General features: G+C 36.0%; 1 protein-coding gene across 2 annotated transcripts in view; it reads left to right on the top strand.

Moving 5' to 3' along the window:
• METTL25 (methyltransferase like 25) overlaps positions 1-14,875 on the top strand; it is an 86,087-nt gene extending 71,212 nt beyond the window's left edge. The window contains exons 9-11 of one of the 2 annotated variants that reach the window (XR_014794618.1): positions 12,344-12,418; positions 12,998-13,069; positions 14,633-14,862. Coding sequence is in view for 1 of the 2 variants with exons in the window: in XM_084878859.1 (XP_084734985.1) it covers positions 12,344-12,418; positions 12,998-13,069; positions 14,633-14,725 (240 nt within the window). In the remaining variant the exon portion in view is untranslated. Of the gene's footprint in view, positions 1-12,343; positions 12,419-12,997; positions 13,070-14,632 lie in introns of both variants that reach the window. The other variant, XM_084878859.1, reaches the window with a different exon arrangement.
• The last annotated feature ends 656 nt before the right edge of the window (positions 14,876-15,531 follow it).

The raw sequence follows: 15,531 nt of genomic DNA, 5'->3' as shown, positions 1-15,531 counted from the left end.
ATAGGGTTTGTTTATAGTAAATGCTAACTAAAGAGTATTAGTGTTTATTTTGATTTTTGTATTTTTACTACTTATCATGGCACCATTAATATGACTCCTATAAGTATATTTATTAAGTCACTAAAATGAATATCCTTCTAGTCCTGAATAAATTAACAAGAATAGATACTTTTATTATAGTTATTTTATTTCTAGGTTTTTGTAAAATTTAATTAGACTGATCTTCCTTCTAATTAGTATAAATTAGTGCATATTTTTATTGCTGTCTCAATTTCATGTCTTGAATTTAATATCAAGATCATAAACCTATGCATTATTTTCACTAATAAAGAGCTAAGTTTATATTTGAACTAAAAATATATTATCCTTTGCAAAAAACCAAACAGTAAAAATCCAGAAAGAATATTACTTATCCTTTCAGATGGTTTTCTCTTTCCAGATTTGTTTTTAAAAATGATACTGGTAAATGTTCCTTAATATGCTTATTTTGTTACTGATAAGAATATTAATAATAGTTCATGTTTATTAAGTACTTACTATGTGATAGTTTTGCTAAAGACATTTCAACTTTAACTCATTTATTCTTCACAAAACATTTACAAATGATACTATTATATTTCCCAATGTAATGATCTAGAAAGAAAGGCTCAAAAAAAGGCAATCAGTTTCCCAGGGTCAAAGAGCTAGCAAGTGGTAGAACTGGACCTTAAACACAGGTTCAACATCGAAACTTCATTAACCACCACCATACTGAGAAGTGAAATTGGAAACAAAGTGAAAGAGACTAATGTAAATGAGTGTCACCATGTAAAATTAGTCCATTATCCTATCTAATAAAGAGGGTATATGCTAACTGACCCTCACGCTGTCGCAAAGATGGCAGTGCCCACAGCCAATAAGGAGGGAATATGCTAATTAACTGCCCCACCCTCAAATATTGCAGCACCCACAGCCATAAGATGGCGGTGCCCAGTCCCTTCAGCCCCATCAAAGCGGCAATTGTGCAGCAAGGGTGGGCCCATGGGTCTGGCCACTCTGTGTGCCTGCCTCCAGAATCCCCCAGTCTCCTCAGCCCCCCAACCACCCAGAATCGACCTGAGGCTTAGGCAAGCCTCAGGTGTCAGCTGCCCAGCCACCTAGGGCCAGCTTGAGGTGCAGGCAAGCCTCAGATGGCGGCTGCCCAGCCACCTAGGGCTGCCCAAGGCTCAGGTAACCAGGGCCAGCTTGCGCTGTCAGCAGTGGTAGCAGCAGATGTGTGATGGGGTGTTGCCTTCCCCTTATAGCCATGTTGCTTCTCACCCCTGAGGGCTCTTGAACTGTGAGAGGTGGCAGGCTGGGATGGGGGATCACCCTTCTTCCAGTGCATGAATTTTCATGCACCAGGCCTCTAGTTAGTTAATAAAGACAAAAATAGTGCCTCACTAATGTTCTTATAATACTATTGAAACTCATTGAAAACAACTATGTTGAATAAAATTGTTTAGAAAAACAAAAAAGGATCAGGAAAGTACAGAACAATATGAGGTGTTTAAAAGCATGTGCTGATGAGAGGAAGTAAATAGCTAAGTTTATGTAATTTGGGCTTTGTTTGTTATGGGTATTTGGGGCTTTTTGTTTGTTTGGCCTGTTTTAATGTTAAACAATAGGAATTGAGAGATTTGTATTTATCAGGCAAGAGTGGTTGGGAATAGAATAAGTAATTAAAACCAGACTTTTATTTCCAATCCAATACAAAAATCCCTTTTTTTTCCTTCCACATCATGAAGTATCAGTGCTAAAATGAAAGTTTTAACCACAAGCACAATAAAAAAGCCACTTGTGTATATGTATAGTTTTATTTTTTTAATAAATTATCAAATTTAGTAATTTGACTACTAAAAAGTATCAAAACCACTTAACTTTAAAAGAGTAAATATGCCAAAATATTTAAAAGATCTTTGACTAAATTTATAATTATTTGTTAACAAACTGTATAATTGAAAGTGTGATTCATTGATGTATTTCTGAACTTTTAAACTACATTTCTTCATATGTAAAACTATGTAAGCAGATGAAGTTCCTAGAAAATCTCCTAGCATGGTCTGGATACAATTTTAGTCTCAAGAAATCATGTTAAAAGTGGAAATAAACGGAGAACAGTCACAGACAAATCATTCCAGGGACCAGAGCTGCCTGTGCGGGGTACAAAGTGGCTCTCCGCAGCTTAAAAGATTAAGTTCTGTAGTCAGTTGTGAAAGACAGCTTTGGACATTTTCTATTAGAGCACGATTTCTGAATCTCAGGAGTACTGACATTTGGATTATCCTTTGTTGTGGGGGGTGTCCTGTACATTGTAGGATGTTTACCCACTAGATGTCAGCAGTAGCAACCTAGTGCTAATGATAATAAAAAAAAATAATAATTTTTTTTTTTTTTAAAGCCTCCAAACATTGCCAAAAATGCTCCTAGGGGGCAAAATCACCATGTTTGAGACCCATGTTTGAGCATTTGTCATCTGGGTAATTCCATTTGCAGTCATCTAACATCTCCATTATTAACTCCATGTTTAAGAAAAGAAAAAAAAAAATCCATGTTACCCCAAGAAGTTTGGAGAGGTGAAGCGGGAAGGAAGCAGTGATTTTTAAGAGTTTTGATTCAAAATGATACCGTCCTGGGTCTTTGTTTTGTATAGCCCTAACTACCTAAGGATGATATTGTTTCAGCTGCACATAATATATAGGTCTATTTAAGAAAAGAGTGTAGATTTTACAGTAAACGTAAGCCTGACTGACCCTAAATTACTGAAAACAAGTTGTTACAGAACACCAACTCCTTATATCAGCAGGTATAGTGTTTATTAGATGGATTTTTAGAATGAAATGTTATAGTAAAATTCTTGTAAAATTCAATTATTTTAAAATATTTTAATAGGACTTTATCCTAGTGACAGGCTTTACCTAGGCCTAAAATAAATAAATAAATAAATAAATACTGTCTATCTTCTGTCCCAAACTTTATCTCATTAAATTTCAGAAAAACTCCAAAGTCATCTTTAAGGATTCATGTTTTCCTCATGATGATCCACAACACTTTAGCTTCTTTTGTATTATTTTTCTGTCTCCTTTCCCATGCGTGTGTGAGCACACATTCACACACACACACACACACACACACACACACACACACACATGTAGGATTTTAAAAGAATCATTACAGGAATTGTTTGCTAGACACAAAATGAACTGCAGTATTGTCCATAAGAAGAGGGGAATAAAAGGTGCTTATGTTCTAGTGTGTGTGTGTGGGGGGGGGGGGGGGGGAAGGGTAGCGGGGGAGAGAGAGAGAAGTAATGGATATTCAAATAAATGAAGAATTTCAAGTATTAAATTGATAGGAGGGGTTTATGCTGTTGAATGGATAAAGTTGAAATCCATCAAGCTAGAACTTTAGTGGAAGTAGATAGAGGATAATTCAGAAAAATATCTTCAGATATTTTTCCAAAGCAGGTCAGCAAAAGCAAAACTTTTGAGACTGAAATCATTTAATTATTCATCAATAGACACTTATTTTGAAGAATCTCTCATGCCAAGAAGAGTGAAAACTGTAACTACAAAGATAATTAAGACCTAAATCCTGAAAAAAGAAAATGAATAATTGTAGCCTGAACTTATAATAAAGTACAGTGAAGGCATGGGGAAAGGAGTGACTTTCTCTACCTGTGAAGATTTTACAAACCGTTTTGGTGCCTTAGCTTGGTCTTACAGGATGCATAGGAGTTGGCTAAGCAAACGAGGTGGGAAGGTTGGGAATGAGAAATTCATTTCAGGTGTGGGAGGTGGGGAAGGACTTCTGCAAAACCACAGAGACGTGAAGAACATGTTTCTGGACTCAACATTGCTGGAACATAGAGCGAGTAAGGGAGGCAGTGGTGAGAGATACGGTTAAAGATAGGGCACATGTGGAGGCCAACTAAACTGACCTTTGGAAGTTAAATCAGAGACTGATCAGGATCAATCATAGTAGTTTAATGCAGGTGGGAGAGCAGGAATTGTTCCACAGTTGGCCTACAACAGATGTAAGGAGCTCATAAACTTTTTCTTGTGGTAATGTATTCAGTAATGATCTAGATCGAATGAAAACCTCTAACCCTAAGGAAACAATGGATTCCTGATACAGATTAAATTTATGAAAAACCTGTCGTCTTTGCTAACATGAGAAAAACATGTGCATTATTCCTATAAATAAGTTCCTGATGCTTTTTGCAACCACCAATGTAATAATTGACTCACAGGAAAATCATTCATGGATGTTACAACCATTGGGTAAAAGATTTGAGGGGAATAAGGTATTTACAGTCTCAAAGTACCTCCCACAGATGATGTATTAATTACACAAGTGAATAAGCCTGGTCAACATGCTATACCAAGGGATCAAAGTTAGCATCACCATTAATGGGACAAAATGACATCATCTGACCCTATCTTTTACAGCATGTACTTAAAAGCATCAATCCCAGATGTGGCATTGCATTTGGTTGTCATGTCTCCGGTCGCATTTAATCTGGAACAGTTGCTCAACTCTTGTTTTGTCTTTCATGACATTGACATATTTTGAAAAGGCCAGTTGTCTGAGTGTTTCCTTATGAGTAGATTAAAGTTATATATTTGGGCAGGAATGTTATATAATGGATTTTGTTCCCTCCCAATGCATCTCTATATCAAACATTCAAGCCCCATCTCTATATAAATTCAAATCACTATCTACAGTAGTTCATCCCTATAGGGATGCATTATCAGAATTATCCTATCTAATAAAAGAGTAATATGCAAATTACTATCCCTCTGCTACACCCACAAGCCATGCCCACCAGCCAATCAGGAGTGAATATGCAAATTAACCCAATCAAGATGGCTGTGGCCACAGAGCCAGCAGGAGGCTTGGGTTTCCCTGGCGATGGAGAAAGCTAAGCTTTCTGCACACCCTGGCCAGCTTAGGCCTCTACTCAAGACTACAAAGTTTCAATTATAGAAGATAAATAAATCCCAAATATCAGGACCTCCGCTTGGTTGCCAGGGAATGTGGCCAGCCTGCAAACCACTACAGGCCCCTTGCCCAAGCTGTCTCACACCCCCAAAAAAACCCACTCTGATCCAGGACACCCTTCAAGGCCAACCAGCTGACCCCCACCCATGCACCAGACCTTTATCCTATTTAATAAAAGAGTGATATGCAAATTGACCATCACTCCAACACACAAGATGGCTGCCCCCAATTGGTCAAAGATGGATGCCCCCATGTGGCTACCACAAGATGGCCAGCATGAGAGGGCAGTTGGGAGGGACCAGGTCTGAAAGGGAGGGCAGTTGGGGGCAATCAAGCCCACAGAGGAGGGCAGTTGGGAGGGACCAGGCCTGCAAGGAAGGGCAGTTGGAGCTGATCAAGCCTGCAGGGGAAGGCAGTTAGGGATGATCAGACCTTCAGGGGAGGGCAGTTAGGGGCAATCAGGCTGGCAGGGGAGCAGATGGGCAGGGATGATCAGACCTTCAGGGGAGGGCAGTTAGGGGCAATCAGGCTGGCAGGGGAGCAGATGGGCATCAATCAGGCTGGCAGGGGAGTGGTTAGGGAGTGATTAGGCTGGCAGGCAGAAACAGGGGCAATCAGGAAGGCAAGCAGGCAAGCATTTGGGAGCCAACAGTCCTGGATTGTTAGAGGGATATCTGGTAGGATCAGGCCTAAATGGGCAGTTGGACAACCATTAAGGGGTCCTAGATTGGAGAGGGTGCAGGCTGGGCTGAGAGACAAAGCACACACACACACACACACACACACACATCTTGTGCATGAATTTCGTGCATTGGGCCTCTAATGAATAAATAATTTCCTTTTGCCAAGATTTTAGGAAGAATGAAATGCAGCTATTTGATTGCAAGGAATAAAGATTTACTCAGCTTTGTTTCAATAATTGGTGAGAGGTTATTCCAGAAATTGTATACTTACAAACAAACAGACAAAGAAACAAAAAAACTAGTCTCTCATCTTCACAATAACCCAGAAAGATATGCAGCCTCGCCTCATTAGGATGTACTTTGTTAGTGGGAGCAGGATTCAAAACATGGTGACTGACTTACTGTTACCTTTTTTTTTTTTAGAAATAATTTATGTTTTCAAATCCTTCACCATTATAGTGATTCACTCAACTACCAACTATTTCATTCTTTGTCCTAGATCATTTTTCTCTATAGATTTTTGCTTAGCAAATGGGTTGTTTATTCATGATTATGCTTCTCACCTTCAACAAACTGCATATCACTTTCAGTCTCCATACCCTGCCTCATGTTGAACAGGCTTATTCACTTTTGTAATTAATAAATCATCTGCGGAAGGTAGTTGGAGACAGAAAAAGAAGGTCTAGTTAACTAATTTGGTGTCTTTCATAACTGTTTGCATAGACTTTTTATTCCCCACCATTTCATCAGCTGGGCCACCAGAGAGGACTATGCACTCTGCTCTGCACAAAGGCATCTAACTAAGAGCAAAGTAGAGCTAAAATTATCGCCCATCTTCCTTTTATGATAGGTGCATTGGCATCTACCACAAAGAAGGTGATGGAGTATTTTTTTTTTTTAATTTTTCACAAAGACACATATCAACTAGCAGCAGCAGCCCTGTCATAAGTCACAAGTACCCTAAATCCAGTAAGGAGAGAGAGGTGAGAGAGAGGAAATGTGTGCCTGTGGAAGACCTCTGTGTGAGCTGCAGCTCCATGACCCTTTCCCTCAAGCAGGAAGACACTAAAATAAGATAATCCTGAGTATTAACTTATTTAGTATGAGGCTATTTTTGGATATTCTGTAACACAATATTAAGAAGCTTTTTATGTTATCTGAGTTCTGTTATACAATAATCTACATAAGTTGTTTAATTTTTCATGATAGGATGATCTCCAAAGAACATTCATTTTCTTTTTTACCTTAGCAATCAGGAGACCCAAAGGTCACTTTATCTTTGAGTTCAGCAACTGTCCTTAGCTAGGTTATTTTGGTATTATTATATTATTTTCTCTTGAAGATTTATCCTTTACCCTTGAAAATTTATCCTTTCTTATATTATATATATATTATATATATATATAATATATATATATTTACATATATATTTTATATATATATATATATATATTTTTTTTTTTTGATTTTTTTGCAGAGCTGAAGGGAGAGAGATAGAGAGTTAGAAATGTCGATGAGTGAGAAACATCGACCAGCTGCCTCTTGCACACCCCCTACTGGGGATGTGCCCGCAACCAACGTACATGCCCTTGACCGGAATCGAACCTGGGACCTTTCAGTCTGCAGACCGATGCTCTACCGCTGAGCCAAACCGGTTTCAGCAAAAAATTTATCCTTTCTTTAATGGCCCTACTACTGATATGTTTTTGTGTTTCATTATACACCACCTCAAATCGTTCTTGCATATAAGCACATCATTAATAATGTTTCTTTTAACTTATGATTATGTAGATATGGAGCAATTAAATTTGGGGAGGAAACAAGTATTGACAATTAAGCTTCTTTGAAATTGTGATCAAAAAGCATATGTCAAAGCTATATGCAAAGACCAAGTCTAATAACATTTTAATGCCAAATTCACAGAAGATAAAAGGATGTTTTCATTAAGCAACAGGACATTCTTATGTAATATAAGTCTAATTCTACATTATAGCCATATTGCCTATGAAAATCATATTTTTAAATATATTTTTATTGATTTCAGACAGGGAGAAAGATAGAAACATCAATGATGAGAGAAAATCATTGATCGGCTGCCTCCTGCATGGGGATAGAGCCTGAAACCCTGGCATGTGCCCTGCCTGGGAATCAAAATTGACCTTTTGGTTCATAGGTCCATGCTCAACCACTGAGACATACCCGGCTGGGCTAAATATCATCTTTATTCTCCCAGCTAAGCACAGAGAAGCATTAGATGTAAAAATGTCTCCCTGACAACCAATAACTCTAGGGAGTAGTAGAAGATAAAATCATTGAAAGAATAGGAAAACCCATCACACCTTTTATTTTTTATTTAAGGAAGAAAAATAAGAGCTGCTTAATTATTTTATTAATGCTGTTAATATAGGAAAAATCATTAATTTCAAAATTTCATTATTTTGGTTTATTAGAATTTTTAGTTTACAAAAACTGCAAATAACTTATTTAATTCAAATGAAAATGTATGTAATATATGCTATATCAATAATTTTAGAATAGATTTTAGCTGAATTTTACATGTAGATTGTGCTATTCAGATAGTGTTAAATTCAAATTTTATTTTCATCAGCTAGTAATTGAACAGGTAGTATAATTATAAAATATGGAGAGTACTTTATGCATTACATTTTGCTTTCTTTTTAAGAAAACCTGCATCTTTATTGTCCATAATTTCAAGCTTAGAGAGATTAGTTATACACGTAATTACAAAATTTCTAAAAGTAAGAGTAACAACCCTGGCTGAGTAGCTCAGTTGGTCAGAATGTCATCCCGATTCACCAAGATTGTGAGTTCAATCACTGCCAGGGTACATATAAGAATCAATTGATATCCCCCCTCCCCCCCCCCTCTCATCTCTCTACCTCTCTTTTTCTCTCCCACCTCCTCCCTCCCTTCTTTCCTCTCTCTCTAAAAATTAATCAATAAATTTAAAATGTAAAAGTAAGCATCACCTTTGTGTGTGTGTGCCCCAGAACATTCTCACTGGCACTAATCTTTTGAGTGATCACATAGATACCTTCCTCTATCAACCAACCTAAGACTATCAGGCCTCTTCAGCTTCATTGCCACTCCCTAGTCTGGACACCTTAAACCCACATTCACCTACTTTATTTTTTATTTATTTATTTTTTAAAATATATTTTATTGATTTTTCACAGAGGGGAAGAGAGAGGGATAGAGAGTTAGAAACATCAATGAGAGAGAATCATCGATCAGCTGCCTCTTGCACACCCCCTACTGGGGATGTGCCCGCAACCAAGGCACATGCCCCTGACCGGAATCGAACCCGGGACCTTTCAGTCTGCAGGCTGACGCTCTATCCACTGAGCCAAGCCGGTTTCGGCACATTCACCTACTTTAGTTCTTGAGCTAATTATGAGCTCCCTGAGGATATATCAGCATCTTCAATCCCCCCATCTAATGTTGACAACTATGTCACTAACTCATCTTCTGATCACAAAGGATATGGGAGGGTTCCCTTCATGTACTGCATGCACTTGGGGGCGTGGCTTCAGCGGAGCTCCTCCCCCTCTGGAGGAGGGAAGGAGCAGGGGAGGCAGGGTACCATGGTGTAGTGGGGCACCTAGAGCAGCATTGGTGTCTAGCATCTGATCCTTCCACGCCTGGCCCGGCCACCGTCATCTCTTCTCCTGACCCCACTGGGTCTCTCAGGTCCTGATGAGCCTGACCTCGATTGGCCCTGATTGCCCTCCTGGCCTAGGGACCCCACCTGTGCACGAACTTCATGCCCCGGGCCTCTAGTTTTTGTATAACTTGATAACAGACATGGAGCAATAGAAGAATGTTTATAGTTTTCAAAACTAGTGGTCGTCAGACAAATAAGTCTATTAGGAAGAAGAAAGAGGAAATTTGTGCTAACCAACAGACAAAATAAATGCACATCTAAACTAGACTGAACAATTTAGATCTGAAGTAAAAGCAGAAGAATTTAAGGAATGCTGAATCTCATTGAAGAAAAAGATGCTTATATCCAGAACTTTGACTCTTAAAACTTGTACAGAGAGGATGAAATTGGTCAAGCATTTGAAATGTGTTGAATAACAACATTTTTAACACATTGGCTATTTTGAAGATATAATAATTGTACAAAACATATAAGAACAGTGGGGAGAGGGGGAATCCATAAAACCTGAACATTGCTGTGCATTTACTTTTATCACCCTAGTTTTTCTTGAGGACTAGATATTTCTCTGAACCCAAACCACATATAGCCCACTGAGTTAATGCCCTATTACACAGCATAACTCATATCACTCCCTTTTTCTGGAGTCTAGGGGATGGGCAGCAGGGAGCAATGGATTTCATGACTAATACTCCCAGTGCTACTCAATGTGCACTCAAGTGTCCACGTATGTCTTTACCTAAGAACGATTTGCACCAAGCAGTACCTCAATTCTGATACCTTCCTTTATCTGTAGGATGTTGGTCCTACCTAGACTTTCAGTGGCTTTAACACTCAGTAATCTTTAAAATGTGGCAATGGCCAGCTTGTATGGCTCAGTGGTTGAGTGTCAAGCTATGAATAGGAGGAGGTCATGGTTCAGTTCCCAAGTTGTGGGCTCAGTATCCAGTGAGGGGTGTGCAAAACTCAGCCAATCAGTGATTCTCTTTCATCATTGATATTTCTATCTCCCTCTATCCCTCTCTGAAATCGATACAAATATATTTAAAAATTAAAAATAATATAAAATGAGACCATGAATATATGTATGTTATAGATTGATGTTAGGATTAAATGATATAGCATCTTTATTTTTAGATTTTCCTACAATCTCTGATCTGATCAGTCTGGTAGTTGAGCATTTGATTTACAAAGTTGATTATAGCATGAAATCATACCTTAAACATTGAATATTTTCTTCAAAATATATTAATATACTTTTACTCACCAAACTTTTGGTGTAAGAACAAGGCCATTTGTTTTGCTTTATGAAACATGTTTGCATATAGTTTCACTATTTGAAATTTTACCTGAAAATTTTGCATCAAACTTATCTATAATGTATAATTTATAACATCCAGCTTTGTTTCACATTAAGTGAAGCAACAGACTTCCATTTTTTAGAGAGCAAGGTGAGATTGTCACTTTTTTTCCCTTCAGAATCCACTAAAGCAACAAATAGAGAAACAGAAATACAAACTTCTTTGATAAAATCAGACAGCGTGTTAAAACTCAAACCGTGGGTATTGGGAAGTGCAATGAAGGTAAAGAGGGATGCATAAGGATGCCAAGAGAACATGCCTAGGGTTATACAGATCAACAACAAAACCAACATAATGCAGTTCTCTGAAGTAGCATATCCTGAGCTACTTCAGAGAACTGTAAACCAACAATTCCTTGTTGAGGTGGTGCTTCCAGTCTGGCATAAATGAGAAACAGAATACTGGAGAACCCAGGCGTCACACTGAAACACCATGTTTGTAGGGAGCAGTGTGCTGGTGAGGCAGGATCGAACAAAGATTGCGTGTTGTCCCATAACTGCTGATCTCAGATGGTCAGAGCAAAGTAAACACTAAAGACTAACTTACACACAATTTTGTGAAATGAGAATTTTTTCTTGCTTGAAGTGCAGGTCTGGATCCAATCCAATATACTCTAGTGCAGAAACTTGGTTCAGGCGTATGCATTTGAGTCAAAGATGGCCAAAGTCTTAAAAGGATCTTTATTGGAAGGCTACACTAAAAATTGGATGAGACAAAGCCTCACTTTTTTTACTGTTACACTTTTCTATTTTTTTAATTCAAAATAAATTTAGTACAATAAGAAGAGGAATAGGGGCTTTGCAAAAAAAAAAATTATTTATACATTTGTAAAGAAATGAGTACAAAGCTTTTCAGATTTTTTACTCTTCTTGTCCAGTCTTTTATTTGTTTTGACCACAACAGTTTCCTCTGGTGACTCTCCTTTATCATGCCTTTCACAGAGGCACTCGACTTATAGAAACAACTTTTTGCATTCATATTTCATTGATCATTGATTACATAATATTTATATTATTTTATTACAATACTATTGATATAACTAGTATAACAAGTGTAGAAACAAATACAGTGGACTCAGTAAGCAAAAACAAGGGTTCCCCAGACTGTGGGTATCATACGTTTTAAAGAAAAATCAAAGAGTAATGCTTGTTCATAGATTAATTTAGTTGATGTTAGAGGAAATAACCTTAAATATGAATTTGTATCATTATTGTGTTTCTATTATTTTGCATTATTTTCTTTAGATTGTATAGTTTTAGATAGTGTTTTAAATTGTAATTTTATTCAAAAAATGTTTAGTAAGTTTCTACTATGTACCCCTAGCATAAAAACAAATCAGAGTAAATTTTTCATCACTACTGGTTGAACTTCAACAATATTAATAGGATGTTATTGGTAATTTTATTTGTGCTGTGCTAAATAACCTATATTGGTACAGCAGAGTAAAGTAAAAAGAATTTTGATTTATATTGATTTGCTTTATGAATATGCTCAGAACTCTTCACATTTGTTATGTTTATTTTACTTTTCCGTGTGTTTGATAAGAAAAAAAATGTTAATTTTGTTAAATATATTGTTGTTGTTTTATCTTGAAGCTGCCAGAAAAAATGATAATGGACTACTATGAGAAGTATAAGCCCAGAATGAATGAGCTGGAAGCTTTTAATATGGTAAATCTCAGAATTAAACATCTTAAATTGGGTTTGTTGCTGGATTGAATAGGATCCTATTAAATTTTATTAGGGGGCCAACCAATCTATGTTGTTTTTCTCTTATTATAGAAACACCGTTTGGGATCACTTCCTATTTCAGAACTATATTAGGTGTTAGTAATGTAATAAAGAGAACACATGGTAGATTTCTCTTAAAGTGTATGTATTATAAATGCACTGAAAGAAGTTTCCGAGTTCTTTGAACACATATTGCTCTCAATTCTGTTATTTCACAAGCATTCCTTTTAATGAATTTCATTCTTAGTGCCCATTTAAAAGCTTTCCATCACATGTGTATGATAGCCTTTGGATTCTACCTCAAAGTCACTAAAAGGACATTCTTTTCCTATTATTAAAGGAAACTTTTGATCTCTGCAGTATCATTTTCTGTAGATGTACAATGGGTATTGAAGATTTGGCCATATACAAACTTCTATAGATACATTTTTTTAAACATAATATTAAGTTAGTTGGCTACTCTTTTTTTTCTTCTTCTTCCTTTTAAGTAATACCATCTTATCTTATTCTTTCTTTTAGTTGAAAGTTGTTCTGGCTCCTTGTATAGAGACATTGATTCTTCTGGATCGACTTTGCTACCTGAAAGAGCAGGTAAGTTGTGTTATTTTTAAATGCATAATAAAAATCTTTATTAAATTCAGTAATTTGGATCCACTTATATATAGGATAAATTTCTTTAACACAAACTTAAGATTAAAACATAAGGTGATCTTTGTCATCATATTTTCAAAGTTTAAATATTCATTCCATCTTTTTAAAACGTAAACATGTGCATAACAGATGTTTTCAGCAATGCTGCCATAATAAAGCTTACATTCTTTTAATTGTATGATAATTACTATACAGTAGGCAGTGAGCACAAATTATCATATATTCCATATTGTACAGCTAAAAGTAATAACGACCAGACATAAAAGATATATATATATGTTATATTTTGTAAGAATTTGCCTTTTATTTCCCTTTTGAATTTTGGGACATATGCACTCTGCAGTCAGAAACTTCTTTCTGATCAATGAAGACTGCTTCTGTTTTTTTGTGGAGTTTTTTTCCAATCGTATTTATCTATGTTGAATAACTAAAGATATTGTACTTTGGGCTATCTTTAGGGAAAATGTTTTTTGCAGCTTTTACTCAGCTTTGATCAAAATAAAAGTTTTGTGAACTGTTTAAATTAAACCCATTTGTGGATTCAGGCTGTGTTTCCATTATATAAACCCTTTATTTTAACAGTTCTGTTTTATCATATGGGGAGCTTTGCTTTCTTCTTTTCTACGGGCTACTTGGAACAAATGGATTTTAATAAATGTTTGCTTTTGTTCTAATTTGTATTTATATGGAGAAAAGCAGTTTTTAAATATTTAGAAAATGATGTGTTTTCTTAAGCTACTAACTCAAAAAGTACTGTACTGCAAAGCTTTGGTTCAGTTGTAGGTGACAGAATCAGTCCAACTTTGTTCATCATTTTCCTTTTCAAAACAATTTTTATTAACTTAAGTATATAGGTAGTAAAAATGATATGAACAAAGATTAATAGACTGGTAATGAGATAATAGAAATAATATAAATATTCATTTGTTAATATTTTTAATGATACCTTATTAAATTAATGCATATTTATTTTGGAATTTAAAATGAACAATATAAAAAAGAAAATTAAAACTAACAATGATGCCACCTTTAAGCACTAACTATTTAATTTTTGGTTTGTTTTTTAGTGCTTCTCTCTAAAATATATATGTGCAGATAGTTTATACTTTATTTAAAATTGAAATCAAATTGTAAATGCTATTTGCATCTAATTTGTTTCATTAATTGAAAATTTTTTCATCTCATTAAATTTACTACAGAAGCTGAATAATATTTCATCATATAATAATTTAAGTAATACCCAATTGTTATTGGCAAGTTTTAGTTTTCCACAATCACAGCAAAGAGTAACCTTGTAGTTCACTCTCTGTGTATATCTTTGTTTCCTTAGCATAAATTTCTGAAGGTAAAATTGTGAATGTTAACTTTATTGAACGAAGAATAGTTTTATCTTATATGGTTTGTTTTTACCTAGTTTTTAATATTACATTTTATAGCCTAACTTCTCTCTCGTTTTTATCTTCAACAAATGGTTTTATTTCTAAATCGCTTATCAATTTGCAGGAAGATATTGCATGGTCGGCACTTGTGAAGTTGTTTGATCCTGTGAAATCTCCCAGATGTTATGCTGTTATTGCTCTGAAACAGCAGCAATGATGTCAATAGAAACAAAGTCCACAAATGTGGAATCTATTCCTAATTTTTCTTTTCTAAACATTTATGTCATGTTATGTAAATATTTTTAAAACATTGTCTTCCTTGTACTTGAAATAAATAATAAAATAATAGCTAACAACAGGCTACCATAATTCATTTTCTCATTGTCAAAACATTTAATTAAAATAACACATGAAAATATTATAAAAGGATTGATCTACAGCCGAAACCGGTTTGGCTCAGTGGTAGAGCGTTGATCTGCAGACTGAAAGGTCCCAGGTTCGATTCCGCTCAAGGACATGTACATTGGTTGCGGGCACATCCCCAGTAGGGGGTGTGCAAGAGACAGCTGGTCTATGTTTCTCTCTCTCATCGACGTTTCTAGCTCTCTATCCCTCTCTCCTCCTCTCCATAAAAAATCAATAAAATATATTTTAAAAAAAAGATTGATCTACATTCCTGATTTAGTACATAAATAGGACATTGTATTTTGAAACTTGTTTTCTTTTTTGTGTTTTTTTTTAATCCTCACCCAAGGACATTTTCATTGAATTTAGAGAGAGATAAAATGAGCGAGGGGAGAGAGAGAGAGAGAGAGAAATATCGATGTGAGAGAGAAACAGCAATTGGTTACCTCCCATACTCACCCCGACTGGGGATCAAACCTGCAACCTAGGTGTGTGCCCTGGCCTGGAATCAAACCCACAAGCATTTTGGTTTATAGGATAATGCTCCAACCAAGTTATGTGATCTGGCTGAGCCTTGTTTTCTGTTCAATATTTGAGACCCTTTATATTTACTATATA

The sequence above is a fragment of the Pipistrellus hanaki genome, assembly GCF_964339955.1.
Source record: "Pipistrellus hanaki genome assembly, chromosome: 3".
NCBI classification, from domain to species: domain Eukaryota; kingdom Metazoa; phylum Chordata; class Mammalia; order Chiroptera; family Vespertilionidae; genus Pipistrellus; species Pipistrellus hanaki.
The sequence above is the reverse complement of the archived record's forward strand: the minus strand, read 5'-3'. Positions and strand labels throughout refer to the sequence as shown.